The following is a 19,927-nucleotide window of genomic DNA, read 5'->3' as shown; positions in this document are numbered from 1 at the left end:
TATTTCTAGAGACTGTATCTAAGGATAACAACTAAGAGGAGGTAGAATGTCACTTCGTGGCAACGGAGAGGCAGAAAACTTTATTAACTGTTAGTCATGGCATTTCTGCACAATTCTACCGTGGTGAGGGTGACCGTTCTTCTGCACGGATCATACGTCCATGAAAACGCAGGAAATGGCAGTCAAAGGTTTGGAAAGTTTAGAGAACCAATGAGTCTGATTTGAAATTAAGAACATTCAACACTTCCACTCGATTTGCTCTGGTCACCTTAATTGCCCGAATTATGCGACGTCGAAGCTTTCGTGAAACTATAGCATAGAGCAATGGATTGAGAAAAAACGACATTTTGGCAAACACACTGCAAGCACTTGTTTTAATGGGGTTCACGCTTTCCCCGAGAATTCTCAGAAAGGATACTACGGCATAAGGTGACCACGAGAGGAGGAAAGTTGCTATGATGATCAAAAAATACATGGCAGATTTATGATGCTTTTTCAGCAAGACCATCCTATTCATTTGAAGAGTTTTGTCCACAATACGTCCGGAAATTTTATGGATCTTGTAATAGCAAAACGTTATCAGTGTGATCGGCAAAGTGAAGCAAGCAATAAATATGGCCGCAAAATACGTTACATCACTGGGATCCGTCGAGTGCCATACGATCGAGCAGGTTTCATTGGTTCCATCAATTCCATAGCGAGACCATCCAAATAGAGGTGGAACGCTGAAGATCAGCGAATAAGCCCACAATCCTATGATTATCCACAGGGTCTTCGTCTTGTTGAAGTACGATTCTTTAAAGAGAGATCTGGTGATCGTTAACAGTTTTTCTACGGACAGTGCAGCTAAGTGAGTGATGGAGATGAGCGCCAGAAGAAATATCATAAAGGCATGAGCTTTACATCCAGCCATACCAAACGGCCATTGCTTCTGGAAGTGCACGGAAATTGAAAATGGAACGGCCACTGAGCAAGAAACGAAGTCACTAATCGCAATGCTGAGAATGAGGTAGCTATGGGCTGAAAAACGATGTAGGTCCTTCCAAACCGCGAGAATTACTACGCCGTTGAAGAAAATTCCTAGGAAGCATACGAGCAGCTTGATCACTGCGAAGATTGTGCTCCAGTTGCCAATGGTGTCCATGTCTAGTCCGATTTCACTCTATCTTACTGAGCTTTCTAAAGTCGACGGCTTTTATATGCACTGTTCCAGATTTTTTTTTTGAGCGAAAAACGTGATCTTCACCCGCCGTGTGAGAGAGGCTTAATTCCGGCTCTTATTTTTGAACACACGCTGAAAAAAGGCTATTATCGCATAAATTTAATGTATGTTTCAAAGTTATGTTATAGAGATGAAGTTTGTTTGCCTAAACTGCGATGCAGGGGAAAATGGAGCAACACAATAATGATACACTACAGTTCGTCAAAACATTACGAAAATACTGTAATGTAAAAGCATCCCTTTCAAGCATAAAACCAAGTTAACAGAGACAGATTGAGATACCTCATAATGCTACCAACGCGGTGAGAACGACAATTTTTCATCTTGCTATCCTTACATAATTCCTACAACACACACAAAATGGCAAGGCTCTAACAGCGTGAACAGTATGGTACATCAGACACTATGTTTAGCCAATCAACTACTGCTCCGACGTAAATTTCTCTGACCTCTCTGAGTTTCGAATTCCTCTTCCTCTCTTTTGTCTTCCTATTACAAACATAAACAAATAGATTATAGAAAGAAAGAGGAAAACGTGCTCTTCCTTTTTCCACGTGAATTCGCTACCTTTCTTTAAATTTGTTTTTATCTTATCAGGAAAGGCTAATTATGTCCGTATGGAACACTTACGAGGGACCATTCTTGTCTTGATTTTTTGTATCAAGGTCATTTCAAAATTTACTGACGGACGATAGCACAAGTCCAAAATGAGAAATATACATGCAGGATGTAGGCAGTGTGATTCAGTTTAGGCCAGGGATTATCATTACTAGGAAAATAAGTCAACGAAATTGGAAATTAAAAAATGGTCATTTCATAAATACATTTCCTTTCACTCTCTTGCTTTGATTTGTTTTATTTTTCTCTGAATTTTGAGTTCGCAAATAAGGTATTCAGTGATTTGATTCATTTCTTTTTTTTTTTAGAAGTTTACGATAATATGCGCTATTTGCAATCGAAAATTGAGGGGAAAACTAAGCACTGCCCCGTTGGGAATTTCAGTGAACATATCGTCAAAGATCCATTGAGCCGAACTGCCCAAATACCATTGTTTCATGTTTGGCATTTCAGTTTTCATAATTGCATTGCTTCTAACACAGATTGTCCTGTGATGCATTTGTCGATATAGACCAACGTCTTGCAATTTCCGTAATTAGCTATACCTATAGCTTCCTCATGCATTATAGAGCGTTCTGAGGCAGATAAAAATCCGCTGCATTTACATGCTGGAACGATCACCGACACAAAGAGCTTTTGAAGACAATTTTCATTTTAAAAGTACTTTTTAAAGAGTAATTGCAAACCTGATAACATATCAATAGTGGAGGCTTGAGGTATGGCCACGAATATCTCACGGTCATAGAAATTGGGAAATGATTTAATTCAGGACATGATCTGCCTACTCATTTGGTATCAATTATTGTTTCTACTTTTGCTACAGAGCACGGGATATTTCTCGCTTAGAAGCTCGGGTAAAGGGAATCTAAAAGAAAGCCAAAATAATTATCATGAAGATATGCAGTTCGTGATTTGATTCAAAACTACAGTCCATGTAAGGACTCGAATATTCGAAACAATCAATCCAAGTTGTGGTCAGGAAATATGAACTAAGGCTGAATATACCTTAAAGATCATGAAATACGGAAAAGGACATTCTCTTCGCATAGAACGTTTCTTCGAAATCTACGACAATGCACTCAACAAGTCATCAAAAAATTCCACGTGCTTCTCAAAGGTGCGATCAGCACCTCTCGAAATTTAAGAGTAAAAAAGGAGCTCAACAAAATCTTTTGTGGGTTACTAGCACATAAAGTTGAACTTGAGGATATTACAAAATGGCAATGGTGTTGCTGTGTTATCCTTAAAGATCAGCAAAATTATCACAACATATTTAGAAATGGCTGGGATTTTTTTCGTAAGTTTAAGTTTTTTTCATAGATTATCAGGGAAATGCAAAAATAAAATTATAGAAGTGAATTACAAAATCGTTTTAAAGCCAAATCTTAAACTAAAAACGTCCCCTGTTTTGTAGGGATTCATAAAACTATCCTCAATTCAGTTCCCTCTCTTTGCACGCTGCGAGGAGATGAATTTTGTTTCTTCGATGCCTGAAAAAGATAAAAGCTTTAATGTCTTCTTGCTTATGGATTTTGGAATTTGATGACATGAAAATTACTTTGTCTGTCAGCAGGTGTTCTAGCCCTTTTTTTCAACTCAAACGCCACTTACGTTGCTATGAACAATTGCTTTATAAGTTCACAACATTGCATATGGTTGGTTCAATTCAATCCAATTTAAAATTCTGCCATCTTCAATTCGTAAATTGTCAGAAAAGTAAACCGAATAGACTGTTCCATTTTTTGTCCTTCAGGTGAACATCGCAAACCATTATTGAACGCCATTAAAAGCCATTTGATTTTAAATATTCAGCAACTAAAGGATGCGGCAGCATTTTTTTAAAGATATTTCAGGGGACATCCATCATTTTCATTTGACAAGGAAACGAAATACTTTGCCACACAGGTGAAATATTTTTTACAGACTGAACAGAAAGTTGAGCTTTCGGGACAGTAACAAAGACTTTTATTCAAAGGGAATGAACCTGATGTCTATAAAACCCTTTTATGATATAGCTGACAATGCCAGTGGGCATTATGAGGCGAATCCTGTGTTCTGATTGGCTACCCGAGCGGGCAAGATGGGCCCGTCTTGCCCCCTTGGATTTCCCGCTTTGATCCCGCGCAAGAAAAAGTTTGTGTGAAGCGGACTTACAAATTTCATAGCTTTTTGATAATGTCGGCTATGCAGTTTCATAAAGCGGCAGAAGACTTAAAAAAAAAGAGAACGTTAAAGTGACTTTCGTGGGTTTATTATGTTACAAACACACTTCGATTTCTTTCCCGGTTCTAAGAATAAACAGGCTATTCTTGATTTCCATTCTATCGAACTCTTATTGCTATCTAAACAATAATTTATTGGCCGAGCTCGTTCGGTTAAGATGATGGCTGGATATCATCCTCGTTCTATTTTTTTTGCGTTTTTATTGTCAGAGAATTTGTCTCGGTCCATAAAAACGCTTGGTCAATAATGCATATTCATATTCCACTTGCCCCCAAAATGCTAACAATCATAGTTCACACCGGTCCTCAGAAATCCTTGAAGGCTTTGCGAACTTATTCAGCTTTTGGCCTCTGCGACTGGCGGGCCTGGGAACGTTCTAAAAGACAATTAATATATGAAATGGCATAAAAATACAAGCTATTCAGTCAACAAATTGAGTCTGTCTCAGTGCTTAAGACTTCATACCCACAAAGCAAAGGTTCATTCATCAGAAACATTCATTGAAAGCAAATACATGCAATAACTATTTCATGTAATATTATTTCGATCTGATAAACTCACAATTTTAAACGAGAATTTTTTTTAACGATTTTCGAAAGCGATAAACTGATGATAAATAATCTCATTAGCGTCAATGAGACAAACATAAATTTTCTTTTCATAAACACATGCAATGAATCGGCGATACACATTAAAGGTTTTAGAAATGCTCTCTCTTTTGTAACAGGCGTCAAGTCAAACTCTTATCACATTGGTACTACTTGAACAATTTCCACAGCATAATCTTCTCATTACTCAGCACACTTTCTCACTAACACTACTCTGTTTTACAATTATTATTGGTGAATAAAACACCAAACACTGGTGATAATACCTCCATTACGATACCTGCGCACAACAAAAACACTGTGGACACCAAAATTAAACATCTAATCCTCAGGATTGGAGAATTAGTAAGATGTTTCAATAAAGAAATAACTTTATAGCATTAACCTAAGCACGGCAATGATTAGGGAACATTTCTAATGTTGGAATAAGAAATGCTACCCAAAACTAGTTCTCACGTGTTATTTTTCAACATTGCAGAGAGATAATTTAAAGGATCGATCTATAACACCCAATACCGTGTATTACTAGCAGAGTGCACGCAAAACCATAGCAAATATTAGGCAAGTTTTATGTTTCCCATGTATGATAATGCTTACTGAGTAGATGTGAAGTCAGTGAAACACTCATTGGTCCATTATGTTATTGTACTTTAAGGGATGTTGTGTAGAGATTTAGAGCTTGTAAACTCTATTGATAATTGTCTAGTGATAACATTCGAGCCGGTTTGCTTACAAATCATCAGCAATCATTCCACGTTTGTGTCGAGGAATCTAACATTTAGAGTGCCAGTGCTTCAGACGTTAGGTGGAAAGCATCTGCAGGAACAACCACCCGATTTGGTCTGGATATAGGAATCGCCTGAATCATTCGGCGTCGAAATTTCCGAGACACAATGGCATACAGCATTGGGTTGAGTAGGAAAGATGTCTTTGCAAAAACACTACACGCACTGGTAGCAACAGGATTGACGCTTCCCCAAAAAATTGTCATGAAGGATACGATGGCATAAGGAGACCACGAGAGGAGGAAAACTGCTATAATAGTTAAAAAGTACATGGCCGATTTACGATGCCTTTTCAGCAGAGCCTCAGACATAGTCATAGCCACCCTATTTATTCGGAGAGTAGTGTCGACGATATGACTAGAAACTTTATGGATTTTGTAATAGCAAAATACAATAAGCGTGATAGGTAATAAGTAGCAGGCAAAGAATATAACCCCAAAATATACTTTGTCACTAAGAACTTTCGATTCCCAGATGATCGAACATGATTCATTGGTTCCTTCTAGACCAAATCTTGACCATCCCAATAACGGTGGCACGCTGAATACTAAAGAATACGTCCAAGAACCTAGGACTATCCATAAGACCGTACTCTTGTTGAAGTATGAATCTCTGGAAAGGGATCTTGTGATGGTAAGGAACTTCCCCACCGAAATAACAGCCAAGTGAGTGATGGAGACGAGTGCCAGAAGGAAAATCATGAAAGCATGAGCTTTACATCCATCCATTCCAAACGGCCATTGGTTCTGAAAGTGAAATGCAATCGAAATCGGAATGGCCACTGAGCAAGAAATGAAGTCACTCACCGCAATGCTGAGAATTAGGTAGCATGGTGGTGATGAACGGCGTAGGTTCTTGCAAATTGTGAAAATTACTGAGCCATTGAAAAAAATCCCAAAGAAGCAGACCACAAACTTGATAGCTACGAAAAGTGTGCTCCAACTGTTATTGGTATCCATCTTTCTGACGAAGGTTCCTTTTTTCTTTTTTTCTGTAACAAAAGCAACGAATTTTATAAGCTGCTCCGAAATAAGTCTGTCTCTTGAAAGACGCTCAGCTTTCCCTTTGAAAAGAAATTTTTGTCCAATGCCTTTTCTTTTACGATATGAGGGTGGCTTGTGTTTCGCAGCGTTTTGAAGACCCACACGATAAGACGATTATTTAACTTTGATTTGTATAATAAATGTGTTTCTTAGACTAAGGGAAGTTGTTTTCTCGTGCCGGATAAATATTGTGCCATCAGTTTTTTTAATAGCTTATAACGAACTAAAGACGGAAGCGACAAATTTAGTATGTTAAACACAGCACCTATTGGGAAAATCTACGCGGGCTACAACCAAACAAGTAGCTGAAGGATTTTTAAATTGAATACCTTTATTTTTATTCTCTTTTTTTTTTTTCAAGAAAAGCTCTTAACCGTTTCTTTTTCGGAAAGACAAAATACATTGAAATTTGGCAGCTGTTTCTTCTAACCACTGCATCTTAAAAAATAATTTTCCGATACTAATGGGTATTGTTTTGGCAAACCTCGTTGTAAAGCAATTTTCTTGAATATTTTGGACCTGTAATCCTGTCGAGATGTTATCAGATAAAACCGATTTTAAGGTCTCGTCCAGAATTGCTCAACCATCAACCAAATGTTAATTTTTTCCTACTGAACAACCCTATTTCCTTCCCACGCGTCTTATTTTCAATGCAGGGCACTTATTAGGTTTTCTTTTGCACAAAACTTCAAACATCCGTCAAGACTTATCGTTTTTGGGAGGGGTTTTTTGTATCTTCATTGTACTACGATTACATTTTGACTGTAGAGTTTGCAAGTTATGATCTTAACCGTGAAGTGCCGAAAAAAAAATTGAATCACGAGATCGACATTCGTCGCTCTTTTCTGCTCCCATCTAGCTTGTTTTTTTACAAAAATCCAAAAATATAGTAAAAATATAATGAAAATCAGTTAAATTTTAGTTTCCCAGGGAATAAAACACTTAGATTCCTGCTACTTAGTATAGTTGCTTTCTTTACTGTAGGAAACCTTATTTCTTAATCGTCGATTGGTTAATTCGTTCCCTCGTGATTCATCGAGGTATGAAACACGCGAAAAGTTTGGAGAACGCGATAGAGGCATAAGCCGGAGATGCTCGAGGCCAAGAGCAAACCTAGCTGACGAATGAACCTTACATTGTCAGGTGTTTGAATTTTGTTTTCTAATAATTTAAAAATTTTGAGGAAAAAAGTGTACCGTGAATCTAAAATAAATCGTCTTATAATCAAAATAAGAACACTTCAATAACTTACTCTCAAAGTGAAAAACGAAAAAATAGGTTTAGTCAAGATGTATTAATGTAATCAAGGTTTTAGATAAGAATCACAGAACATGCTCGGGGATCAGATTTCACATTTATATGCACATATATCTGGTTTACCGAATAACCGCATGCTAACCGAAAGCTATAAATTAAAAAGCTAGGCAAAATGACAAAAACTTGAAGTATTCCGTTACACACCATGCATTCAAAGAAATACTAAATGTGCTATTCAGGGGCGGAAAAAATCAGACTATCTTCCTTGCTAACAACGCGTGCAATAGATCGGCACCATGCTTGAATAGTTGTTTCTTAGACTTCCCGGCCAGAAAATTGCAAAGGGCTGCATTGCAAGTTTTAAAATTTGTCATAATGAAAACAAAAACTACTCTCATAATTAAACTAATAATTTAAGGGAGTATCGTCACCTTAACGTGATATTTATCGTCCAAAGAATGGTCCGAAAAAGGCGAAGCCCCACTTGAATTTAGCAAATATAGTTTTCCTTTTTCCACTCATGATTCATATCCCGTTGATAACTCAAGGTTCCTTTCGTGGCGTTTATGGCTTAAATTTCCATTGTTTTCCAAATCGAGTATCCTTTAGCATATTTACTTTTAATTTTGGGCTTCTATCTTAGTCAGGCAAGATTTTCACACAACCCCATTCTAAATTATGCATACACCTCTTAGATAAAGGAAACAATGGTGAAAGCAATAGATTGCATTTGGGCCTACGGCTTAGTTTTAGAGAAGAATGAGGTTATACGAAAATTGTTCCTTCGATCGGAATAGAACAGAAATCCATCTGAGTAACCGCTTCACGGAACGGGAACTTCGCAGTAATCACAGAGAAAATGCCGTATTTGCCTTGGGTATTTGTTTGCAGCGTCATAATCGTGTACAAAAGGAATATGAAACAAACTCGCACAATTGAATTTGATTACACGAATTTCCTAGCTTTGATATAAATTTCTTTTTAAGTCATGGTCCGTGGAGAAGGTGAAAAATAAGGTTGAATGGCAAGTGTCTTCACGTTTGTGAATTCAAACAAATGTCATTTCGAAGTAAAGGTGAAAAAGTTCTAATACAGCGCTTTCAGACAGAGAAAATGGATGATGAAGTTTAAATAAAAACTTCTAAAGTGCATCTAATAAATGCTCACCATTTGTTCCTTATCTATCGCAGTTCCTTGACAGTAGTGTTTCGTCAATCAGGAATACTACCATATGACTCCACCGGGCTGGCGCATGAAGAAATAATAGCAGTGATCACGAACTGCTGTAGAATTTCTCTTTCACCCGTCCACTCTAGAAGCATTTTGGTCTTTGCAATGTGTCTGAAAAACGTTTTGAGTGTTTGTGGCTTCTTTTCCAATGTGATCGTTTTTATATAGCTAAGAGACACTACTTTTTTGTTCCTAGTTTGTCTCGTGGGAGTTTCCTCCCAGTTTAAGCACAATCAATCTGAGTTTTTACTGAGTAATTCCAAGCCCACGCGGGCACTAAGAAATGCTGAAACATTTTTTGGTTACACGATATGATGCAACTGAACCCACACGATATCCTTCCACGCTAAATCCTGCCCTTTGAGGGTGGTGATAGGTAATATTTTATCGACTTCTCGAGGAATAGCTACGGGAAAACATCTCTATTATTGACCTAAAAACAGTTTGCAGAGTTGTTGGTAATTGCACTTTCACCCATTTGAAAACCCTTCCCTACATCTTTACTTTTACGGTAGCTGTTTGTTGTTTAGTAGTAAGTGGTAAGAAAAAAAATTACCAGCAGGTAAACTGCAAGTTATTTTCAGTTGCTTTGGGCAAAATGTTCGTGGGTTAGATTATGCCTTATTAAGGCAGACGAAGAGACAAGTTCTCCAAACAGCTACAACGTATTTACTTATTTTGTCTATTTATCTTCGCTTAAGGTTATACCTCTCTTCATCTTTTTTTGCTACAGGACTTGTATATTCATGGCGAGTTATTTTATGCATTATGGTACTTGAATAAAAACTGATATGTGCAAAGAAAAATTTCAATCCGTTAACAGTCTGTAAACACGACAGGTACGGTTGTAAAATTGTAAAATCACACCAACATGAACCTTGAATGTGTCGTTGTTTTCTTGGTGAATATAAAAATACCCTTAATTTCACTTTCCCGCTTCACGGTTTAGGACGTGATGTGCATAATTTTATTTTACAATGTTAAAATGTTGAATTTGCCAAGGACCGTACACAACTTCTAATAAAACAAAGCAATGTTCAAAGGAACGATATTTGCATTAAAACTTCTATAAAAACAATTGAAAAACAAAAGAAAATCATTGAGGCGACAATACAGATTCTTTTCCAAATTAATGATGACAGATTCTATTCTTCAGGCGGATGTAGTTTTTGCCCCAAGTACCTTTAATTTGTTTTAAATTGAAGCATGATATTTTTTCCAGACATGATCTGTTTGAAATGAATTAAGACCGTTACAAAAGCAAAGGGAAGTCACGTTCAAATTTTTCTCGAAACGATTAAATGTAGACGAAAAATCGTACTAATCTACTTCAAATGTTCCAAAACTGTTGTATAATCCGTTTTTGTTAGCATCAGGGGAAAGTTTATAAATTCTTCAATTATTTCATAATTCGATTGGCCACGCAAGACCTTTAGTGGCTCGTTAAATCCACGAAATTATTTTATGGAATATTTGCGATTCGAGGAAACAATATGAATCCGACTCAAATTTAGCATGGAATTGTCTCTGAGGAAGAAATATTAAAAGCCACAGCAGCTTCTTAGATTAAGTGTCATTCGCCAGAAGGAAAAGGCTTTACTCTTTTCGCATTTCGTGATAATTTTTTATTTTCACCCGGACGGAAGGCTTCGATTTTTGCACGAGGCGTCTAACACCCACTTAATTGCAAGATTATTTTATATATTATTGTTAGCCTAATCGCTTTTACATCATATCCCTATTCCCAACGCAAAAATTCTCGGAAGAATTAATTTTTTACTCAAACGCGTTTACCTGGCATCCTTTATTGTAGAAATGCTTTTTGTTCTTTTTCAGTGTTTTTTTTTTTCAGAGATTGAACAGGAAAGCTGCGACTTCTCCTGTACGCTGTACGCCAATCACATTCTTAGTTATCTAATCATCGCCCAAACACGCGTTTTCAGTTTCCTTATCATTAATATATATTGCATCACAGCTTCCTTTAAATTATACCACGCAGTTTACTATTTTAGTCGAATTCCTTTAGGTTGTCACGTTTGAAACGTGCATGCCAAATAACGTGGAGTGTTGGCACGTGTTGACTACTCAGCTGTTCATTGCAAAATTAATTTGGCAGAACAGCCAGCTAAAATATAGGGGTAGTGGCCTCTCTTAGTATTTTCTGTATTATAGAAAAGGGAAGCTACGTGTATGTAGTATTTATTCGGCTAAATCTTTGCAATTTTGATCGAGAACCGGCCTTTTATACCCTTGTCTAGTTTCTTCAAGTGTCTATCGTCTATTTTCTGCGTATTTTTGTCATTTCATCAGTTCCGCGTTCGCGATAATGTAGCTAGCGAAAAAAGGTCCTCCTTTACGATGGATAGTCGCCGCAATATAAGTATCGAGTTCCCGGATAATAACAATAACATTACGTATGATGCACGATCCTCGCAGTAGAGAGCGCTACTTATGCAATAGCGAAAATCAGACCTGAAAAAAATCAGGCCTGTACGGGATTCGAACCACTGACCTCTGCGATACTAGTGCAGCGCTCTACCAACTGAGCTAACAAGCCAACTGGGAGTAGGCCGTTAAGTTGATTCGTAATAAACCCGTGATGATAAATCAGATACGATGAATATATGAAGTTCATACATTCATCATAACATTGGTGCGCAAAGCAAACTGGTTGAGTGTGGTCCGTTAACTCCAATAGTAGCTCATGAGGAGGGTTGAAGCTGCCTTTAAATGAACTTATCTTTTCCCTTTAAAGAGGTTGATGTCGCCAGTTTGACTTTGCTAAGGTAGTTAAGAGGCAGTGTAATTCGCATCTAGGTCTTTCACAATATTAGAAGTCCACACTGAAAAGAGCGCGAGAATAATGCCATCTTTTGACCTCAAAACTCAATAGTTTGCTGAATTTTCGGCAGAATGCCTATTTTCAACGGTACGGTGGTCGATACACGGGCCCCTTCCTTGTTTCCGGATGAGCTCTCCCTTGCTAACTTAGCGAACCAGACATGATGTCCTAAAAAGGCATTTCATTTTGGCATCCATATAATTTCACATTAGACAACATTGCATCGACTTAGCCTTTGAGTTACATTTTCCCGGATATAATGAGAGCTACCGTCCTCGATAAGGACACCTTGCCTCTCGTAAAATATGCTCGAGACCAAATATTCGCCGATTTTAATATTTCTTTAAATGAATCGTTAACGATTTCAGTCAGAATACCCCTTTATTTATCTGTCAGTTGGTAATTTTAGCGAGCAACCAATCGAGCAAAATCTTCTGCTGTCAATTTAAGACAGCGATTGACACAATAAAAACTTCATCTGCCCTACTTGTACTATCTCCATGGTACACACAGTGCATTCTAGATCGGACGTGATACGTATGCTACCGGCGCCAAAAACTGCCCTCCCAGTGATATTAAAGCGAATGCCTTACCCGACCAACTGGACGATATAATTTACAGGCCATAGTCGAATTCCTAAAAAGAACTTCCTGGCAATTCAAAGATACTTCCGAAACACTTCACATGCGAAAGTCTAAATGGATTCCCTCAGAGGGCCAGTTCGCGTCATTGCATTGGATTTTTTCATCAAAAAATGTCGTCACGATAGCAACAAACTTAAATTCAGTCGTAGAACTGAATATTCCAATTTTACTTCGGAAGAGTCTTTACCTAAAATCCACAAACCTAACAACCCAGGTCGACAATTTGTCTCGGCTTGCAGCTGTCCAACCGAACTTATTTCCAGCTATTTAGACAAAGTTATCGCTCTCATCGTCAAACCTTTACCATCATATATCTAAGAAAGCCAATACGCTCTTGAAATTTTTCGCGACTTTAATTTCCTTGGCGAAAACAAACTTCTTTTCGCTATGAATATTACATCTCTTTATTCTGATTCCAATGGCAAAGGTCTTCTGGCCCTCAAACACTTTTTTGATCAAGGAACTTAGTTCTGAAACATCACTTCGCCTAGAAACTAGTGCTTATACTCGAGTGTTTTTCAATTGGGGAAAACTATTTCAAACAAACTAATGGCGTAGCCAAGAGTGCCAAAATGAAACCCAGTTATGCCAATATTTTCGTAGATTTTATCGAACACCAATATGACGGCCCCAAACCGGAACTTTATGGTTGCTACACTGACGACTGTATCGGCGTTACCTCCTCTACTAGAGAGGGGCTAACTCAATTTATAACCGCAGTCAATTCCTTTCACCCGGCTATACCATATACCTGGGAAATTTCAGACAATTCCTTATCCTTTTTAGACATGAAAGTTTCAATTGAAGGCAATGGTTTATGTACTAGTGTGTACAAAAAACTTAGAGACTCTCATAGTTACTTGTTGTATTCATCTTCGCATCCATCTCATGTCAAGAATTACATTCCCTTTACTCATTTTCTTAGATTTCGTCGTTTGTGTAGTAATGACACTGATTTTGGCCGCAAGTCAGAGTCAGTGTGCCAGATTTTCGAAAAATGTGGCTATCCTGTTTCTATCGTTGAAGCGAGCCACCACCGCGCCCAACAAATTGATCGACAGTCAGCACTACAACGTTACATAAGGAACGATGTCATTTTTTGCATAACTTGCAATTATTGTAAAAAGATTTACATAAGAAGACGATTCCGAGAACATTTTCGCGACGCAGAAAGGAGTGACAAGGACGGACGCATCAAAACCGTTCGCTAGACAATTCTACCTAATCATTCTAAGTGACATATGGCAGTCTGCAGCATTTCCATACATTTAGGTAGTTCGGAGAACCGCAAAACTCTTGAACAGAAGTTCATCCTTGAAATCGGCACTCTTAATCCCATAGGAATCAACGAACGCTTTTCATTGTACTAATTTATTCTTGTTTTTCTCGTTACCATGTCCCCGCCAATAGCGTAGGTCCACTTTCTGCATATAAACACATACACTACCCACAGTTCCTCCATTCGCTCTGACGAATTGCGAACGCTCCAAACGTCAGCATTGAAACCCTTTACATTATCAACTAAATTATCCAGAATATGAACATGGCACCGTCCAAATATTTAGCGCTGCAAGTAGATAGGTGTCCTGGTGAAAAAGTCCTTTCGGTCCTGCAAATGGACTGGCCAATGAAAAAGGGGAACTGACCGCATTGTTAAATAATTTGACCGGCTTCTAAGCACACAAGGTGTAGTCGCTCCTCCTCCTTGTTTCAATACATGATTCGTCATACAGTGATCTTGGATACCGCCCGAGGCAGTAGACCGGTACTGAAGACAAAGGGCACAGTTTTTTCAAACACGGAACGACCGAGGCTGGTTAGTAACATTCTTATTTTTTTCGAACAGCAGTCAGAGATCTTACAAATAGTATTATTCAATTTCAAATGAAGATTAGTCTTCGAAGATTCACTTCTGTTCAATGTTAAATATCTCGAAAGTAGTCAAAATGTGTGTTTTGAAGCTATGAGAGTCTGCTTGGTTGTTTTCTATAATGGCGTGTGTAAATCTTGTCTTCCTTCCACCGAGAAAACTGAAGCCGAATGAGAAGCTTTTCCTAGTTGGACACAAGGTGATTTAATGGGACTTTCACTCATCTAATTCCTTCGGTTTCTGTTGTGAAATTTGTGTATGTCCAAATTCGAGGGACTTACAAAGAATAAGCGATAGTGTATTTATACAAGATCTCAAAACTTCGCTAAACGTTTCACAAGCTAAAAAATTGTTTTGGAGAATCCAGATATAAAATAAATGAGATTCACACTGATTTATGTAATTGTTAACTGCAAATACCTTTCGTTTTAACTTTTCCGAGTTACATTTTGAGAATGAATGTTAAATTACAAATTGTATTTTGACTGAGTGTCAATCTTTTTTAAAAAACAAATTAAGTAGCACTAGATATATTTCGAAATCAATTTTTGCGGAGAAACCAAACTGATTTGGGAGAGAGAGAGAGAAGACAGAGGGTACGGTTATTTATCGGCTAAAGGTTGTGACCGAAGTCTTTGCTCAACAATGCTGCTCAGCCGATAAAACAAGTTATCGTATATTAATGAAAAATTGCAACAAAGCTAGAGAATTTATGCAAAACGAATCAACATTAAACGGATACCGCCTGCTGAAAACGGGCCGGATGGAAGAATACTACCAGCTCTCGAACCAATCAGATCGCAGGATTTGTAGAATACCGCCCGCTCACGAAATAATAATAATAATAGTAATAAAAAGAATGAAAAAGAAATACCGAGTCCTCACGAGTTATCAAACCACAGACTTTCAGATTCAATGTCCGATGTTCTGTCGATCTCAGGGCTACGTTAGAAAACACCACGATGACTCGTTCAACTATTAGGTGAACATAACACATACCTCCTGTATACTGCTTGGATCACAAATGTTGAAAGCTTCTCGTGAGTGAATAGAAACAAGAAAAAAGAAAATGGTGAATTTTTTGTTTTTGAAAATGTTTGCAAATGACGCTGGTAGTTTTCGTTTCTTCCTCCCTGTAATTCCGTAAATTTCGATTTTTATTGCACCTTGTTTTTTTTTAATTATATTGTAATCTGTTTAATGCTGCGTTTACGGTTACTTCATCAGATCATCTTGACCCTATTTCCTCGTTGAGTTGAGGGTAAAATGATAAATAGTGTTGTCACTAAAGCTCAAATGTGGACATTATTTCCATAACGTGCGGATAAAACCTTTATGTTTTGTCTGTCATATCATAATAACAGGATATTGCAGTCACCTGTAGACTTTCGTCTAAAGATGATCGTTTCATAACATTTTAACAGAACTTGACACAACGCGTGCTCTGATTGACAAAGATCTGCTGTCGTTTACTGTGCCTCCATCCCATACATACTCGCTCAAACATCTCCCTGTACTGAGATGTCGCTAGACGGGTAGAATTCCCAGAATTTAATTCTTTGAAAGCCTTCGGTTTGAGAGGATGCTTTGAACACCGAAAACAATGAGGATGATTTTATTTTTCTGATTTATATCAAATTTTCTATTTACTGAGCATGCAGTTTAATCAACTGGTGGTACGGTTTTAAGCCTTTATTTTTGGCTGCGCGGTCAGTTGGAAGAACTTCAGAAATTGTCCATTACATTCCTCCAAACTGCTCGTTGAGAAGGAAATGATGCCATGTTTTTGCTGTAAGAAAATTGTTGCAACAACCAAAAAGAAATATCATTCAGGATTTTGTCAAAAATCATATTTACAAGACTGAGAAAATCTCACGAAAATTGGAAGTGTACTTAATAATTATGGCAAATGATCCGCGCTTCATCATAATCAGTTGATAGCTTTTGAAGAACTTTCTATCAATTTTAACGGGGACTCCGTGAAAGCTTTATCCAGAAAAAATAGAAACAGAGAAAAAATTGTGTGTTACGAGTTAAAAAAATAGCTCGATAGCGTTCAAGCCAGTGTATACGTCTCAGTCTTATTGTCTTTCGATTTTGCTGTTTTTGTGGTGCTGCAGTCTAGTGTTATTAAACAATTTAAAATTAATTCCTCGAAATGGAAATAAATGATAACAGTAAAATTTTACCACTGACCTTTATTTCGCTGAAAAGCCATAGAGCCGGTTCTCTTGCTTGTAATTCTCAGCCGAGAAACTTCTCGTAAAGATCATCAGACCACTATAGCAGCTGAAGACCAATTCTGACCACATATAGTTCTCTTCTTCTCTGTCCAGTTCGAAGTTTTCAGTAAGACTCTGTAGTTTGTGCCTTTATATTGCATATCGTATTTCTCGTCAGTTTTCTTTTCAATTTCTTTTCAAGTCCTCGTTGTCGTTGCTTTTATTCAAATTGAGAAATTAATCTCAGCCCCTGCTCTCATGGCTGTCATTTCATTCAGTTTCCGGCGCTTTGATTAGGTTATCGCTCTCTTTGATGGGTTTTTTGAGAATCAGCGTCTTGATCACAAGATAAGAATGAGTTTATCGTTTTGGCTGACAGACATCACTCATATTTATGCCATAAAGCAATGAACCACACCTTCTATTCGTTTACCGTTGCCCTGAGCTGCTGCGAGAATGTGAGAAAAACCGATAAAAAAAAGTGTGATTTATTCCTAAATAAGAGGCAAGCAGCAGGCACAGTTTAAAGGGTATAGAGTTTCCAATGTACCTAATACCCCACACCCTTTAACCTGATTCTACGGTTAATACTGGTGACCTTGCCGAAAACAAATATTCAACCTAGAAGTCTCCTGTGGAAAGAACGTGTATTTCTTAGTTCAACTCTTCTTCTTTTTTCCCCGTTTTTTTCTAATGTGCGAGTAAGTCTAGGTAAAAATTATGATCTTTCCTTTATTTAATTTGAGCTTTTTTTTTTGTTAAGCAAAATTATTTTGTATTTGAAAAGAGACATGATTTTTTGTCAGCTTTCAGTAGACTTTAGGCCTTGCTCCGGCGATATTACGTCATCTCACAGTAACGGTGTCTTTTCTACGGTAAACACCTAACAGTTAGAGCGCTCAAAGTAGTACATCACATAACGAACAGCTTCAACATCTAGCCAGGATAGAAAAGCAAAGAAAAAGATTTTTTTGCTTCGCCAATAATTGGAAAGACAATTTTGTAATGAAACAATCCTGTTAAAGAGAATACGTAAGGCCCACTGTTTGCTTAAAACCGCGGTTTGGCTTTGACTTCGGCTAAATAACCGGCCCGAAGATGTTGGTATTCCTGATCAACGTACCACTTAACACGTTTTTTTCATTATTGATTATCATTAGAGCATGATAATACGCCAAAATTTCTACCTCCAGAAACTCGAAGAGACTTTGAATTCATTCATCGAAGTACAAAATCAATTATCTTAAGGATTTTGAAAATCTGTGACATAAACAGAATAGAGAACTCAGCTTTTTTAACGTCAAGCGATGTAAACTGTTCAATAACTACAAGCTGATGCGCATCGATAATCCGGCGATCTTTTCCCTTTCAAAACCATCTGAGAAACTTATCCCTCAGTGAGAGTTAAGTGCCAACAGCTATGAAAAACTGATTTGTGGGATTCAAAGAGCTAACGATCTTGAGATCGAAGGTATCCCGGTTGGGCCCACCACTCTGTTTCTTCTGGTAATAGGGACTGATTTAACCAAACGTCTTCGAAACCCGCGGTGGAAGATAGTGTAGAGTACTGGATTGACAAAAAACGATATCCTGGCAAAAACGTTGCATGAGCTTGTCGTCAAGGGGCTTACGTTTATCCCTGTGACAAGAAGGAAGGATACAACAACGTATGGCGACCACGGTATTAGAAATGCGGCTATGATAGTTAAAAAGTACATGGCAGATTTACGGTGTCGTTTCAAAAGAGCATGAGTGGCAGCTATTGCCAGGCAACCCATCCGCGAGGTGTTGACGACGATCTGCCTAGAAACTTTGTGGATCTTGTAATAGCAAAACGTTATCACAGTTAATGGTAAAAAATAGCGAGCAACGATTACAGTTCCAAAATAAGCCTGATCTGCTAGTAGAGACGATCGCCATTGTACTGAGCAAGTAGCATTTGCACCCTCCGGACCATATTTTGACCATCCAACCAAAGGCGCCAAGCTGAAACCAAGCGAGTACATCCAAGAGATCAAGATTATGAGCATCACTTTTTTCTTGTTGAAGTAAGAGTTTCTTGAAAGAGATCTGGCGATGGTCAAGTATTTTCCCGCGGAAATGGCGGCCAAGTGAGTGATGGATACCAGTGCCAGAAAAGATATCAAAAATGCATGGACCCGACATCCATGTAAACCAAATGGCCATTTCTTCTGAAAGTGCTTGGCTATCGACAGTGGAAGAGCAGTGGAGCATGAAAGAAAATCACTCACTGCAATACTAAGAATGAGATATGTCGGCGGAGATAAACGGTAGATGTTCTTGAAAATTGTATAAATCACAAGTGCGTTAAATGTGATTCCTAACAAGCATACCGTGAACTCTACAGTCACAAACATCCTGTTCCACTTGCTTGGTGTGTCCATCGCGTTTGTCTATTTTCGAAAAGACTTCAAGTTTCAAGGGAAAATCTTATTGCTTCTCCTTCCGTGATCTCTTAACAATGTGGCAGTCTCAATGTTTTCAATTGCGACCGTTGTCTATTCTGCTATGATAGATCTTCCTTTAATGAACGCTTTCCCCTCAGCGATTATACTAAGCCGCCACCGGTGTGGTAGTTTATTTTTGTGAAAAAAAGCTGCTGTGTTGCTGAATCATCGGTATCGAGGATATAATTTACTCTTAATTAGGCGTGATACGCCTGTGAAGTAGAAAAAAAAGCTTTAGTCGAGAGAAATCTAGTATGTGATAGGATATTACATTGCAATTGTTATGAATAAGACCAAGATTTGATTCATTTCCTTTTTTCCATGCCTTTGGCACAAAAAAGCTAGGCTTTTACCTCCAAACTAATTAAAAAAAGAAAACGATTGAAACCTTTAAAATAGCCGCATTTGTCAGTATTGTGGTCAGCTGTAAGAGTTTTAACTTTTACGAGATTTACGTGTATAGCCCCATTTTCCGTCCATTGTGCAAAAAAAAAAAACTCTGTTTCAGAAAACTCGAGAGACATAGATAGGGCGTGGCAATCTATGCCTAAACTGAAGGGAATGCAGATCTAATTAACAAATATCCACTCGTACTGATGAATAATGTCTTCCTAAGTTTGTTTGACGACCGAATTCATCCTTTATAACCTTCATTATTGTTTTCCCGTGGGAAGCTATCGGCATTGCTCATCCTAGCTACCTGCACAGTATGCCTCCGACACATGAACCTCGCATCAACTCGTTTCGTTGTAGCTCTGGGGTAAAAATTCTGACCAAGATATCGGAAGGTCGGAGGTTGGAAGCCTTGGTAAGGGAAGTGGGGCGGTTAAATTTTTGTTCTTTGCTCGGAGCTCGTAAACGATTAAATTTTCCCTACTTTCTTATATTGTCAGAA

The 19,927-nt window shown here is 37.9% G+C and overlaps 3 protein-coding genes and 1 pseudogene across 5 annotated transcripts; 1 reads left to right on the top strand and 3 right to left on the bottom strand.

The window, feature by feature from the left end:
* Nucleotides 1-70: 70 nt before the first annotated feature.
* LOC148723619 (melanopsin-like) lies at nt 71-1,213 on the bottom strand. Its single transcript, XM_088733033.1, has one exon. The coding sequence runs from the start codon at nt 1,142-1,144 to the stop codon at nt 200-202; it is 945 nt and encodes a 314-aa protein (XP_088589159.1). The 5' UTR covers nt 1,145-1,213; the 3' UTR covers nt 71-199.
* A 2,575-nt stretch (nt 1,214-3,788) lies between these two features.
* Nucleotides 3,789-16,843, bottom strand: LOC111322330 (melanopsin-like). 3 transcript variants are annotated; one of them, XM_088733829.1, is made up of 3 exons: nt 16,539-16,843; nt 6,263-6,447; nt 3,789-4,439 (listed from the first exon to the last, which is right to left on the bottom strand). In XM_088733829.1, the coding sequence occupies exons 1-3, from the start codon at nt 16,558-16,560 to the stop codon at nt 4,350-4,352; spliced, it is 297 nt and encodes a 98-aa protein (XP_088589955.1). In that variant the 5' UTR covers nt 16,561-16,843; the 3' UTR covers nt 3,789-4,349. The 3 variants fall into 3 exon arrangements, with proteins under 3 accessions (XP_088589955.1, XP_088589953.1, XP_088589954.1); XM_088733827.1 differs by having other exon boundaries at nt 3,789-6,447; nt 16,539-16,791; XM_088733828.1 differs by lacking the exon at nt 16,539-16,843 and adding an exon at nt 8,188-8,447 and having other exon boundaries at nt 3,789-6,447.
* On the top strand, nt 12,527-13,683 carry LOC148723618 (uncharacterized; annotated as a pseudogene).
* A 169-nt stretch (nt 16,844-17,012) lies between the features above and the next one.
* LOC111322329 (melanopsin-B-like) lies at nt 17,013-19,686 on the bottom strand. Its single transcript, XM_022925407.2, has one exon. The coding sequence runs from the start codon at nt 18,967-18,969 to the stop codon at nt 18,007-18,009; it is 963 nt and encodes a 320-aa protein (XP_022781142.2). The 5' UTR covers nt 18,970-19,686; the 3' UTR covers nt 17,013-18,006.
* Between the last annotated feature and the right edge of the window lie 241 nt (nt 19,687-19,927).

The sequence above is a fragment of the Stylophora pistillata genome, chromosome 9, assembly GCF_964205215.1.
Source record: "Stylophora pistillata chromosome 9, jaStyPist1.2, whole genome shotgun sequence".
Classification (NCBI taxonomy): Eukaryota; Metazoa; Cnidaria; class Anthozoa; order Scleractinia; family Pocilloporidae; genus Stylophora; species Stylophora pistillata.
The sequence above is the reverse complement of the archived record's forward strand: the minus strand, read 5'-3'. Positions and strand labels throughout refer to the sequence as shown.

Bases quoted from the DNA above. Each gene is read 5' to 3' on its own strand.
- LOC148723619 (XM_088733033.1), bottom strand. From the start codon at position 1,144: ATGGACACCATTGGCAACTGGAGCACAATCTTCGCAGTGATCAAGCTG.
- LOC111322329 (XM_022925407.2), bottom strand. From the start codon at position 18,969: ATGGACACACCAAGCAAGTGGAACAGGATGTTTGTGACTGTAGAGTTC.
- LOC111322330 (XM_088733827.1), bottom strand. From the start codon at position 16,560: ATGGCTTTTCAGCGAAATAAAG. The intron at 6,448-16,538 runs GTCAGTGGTAAA...CTTTTGTTACAG, and splicing joins GGCTTTTCAGCGAAATAAAG to AAAAAAAGAAAAAAGGAACC.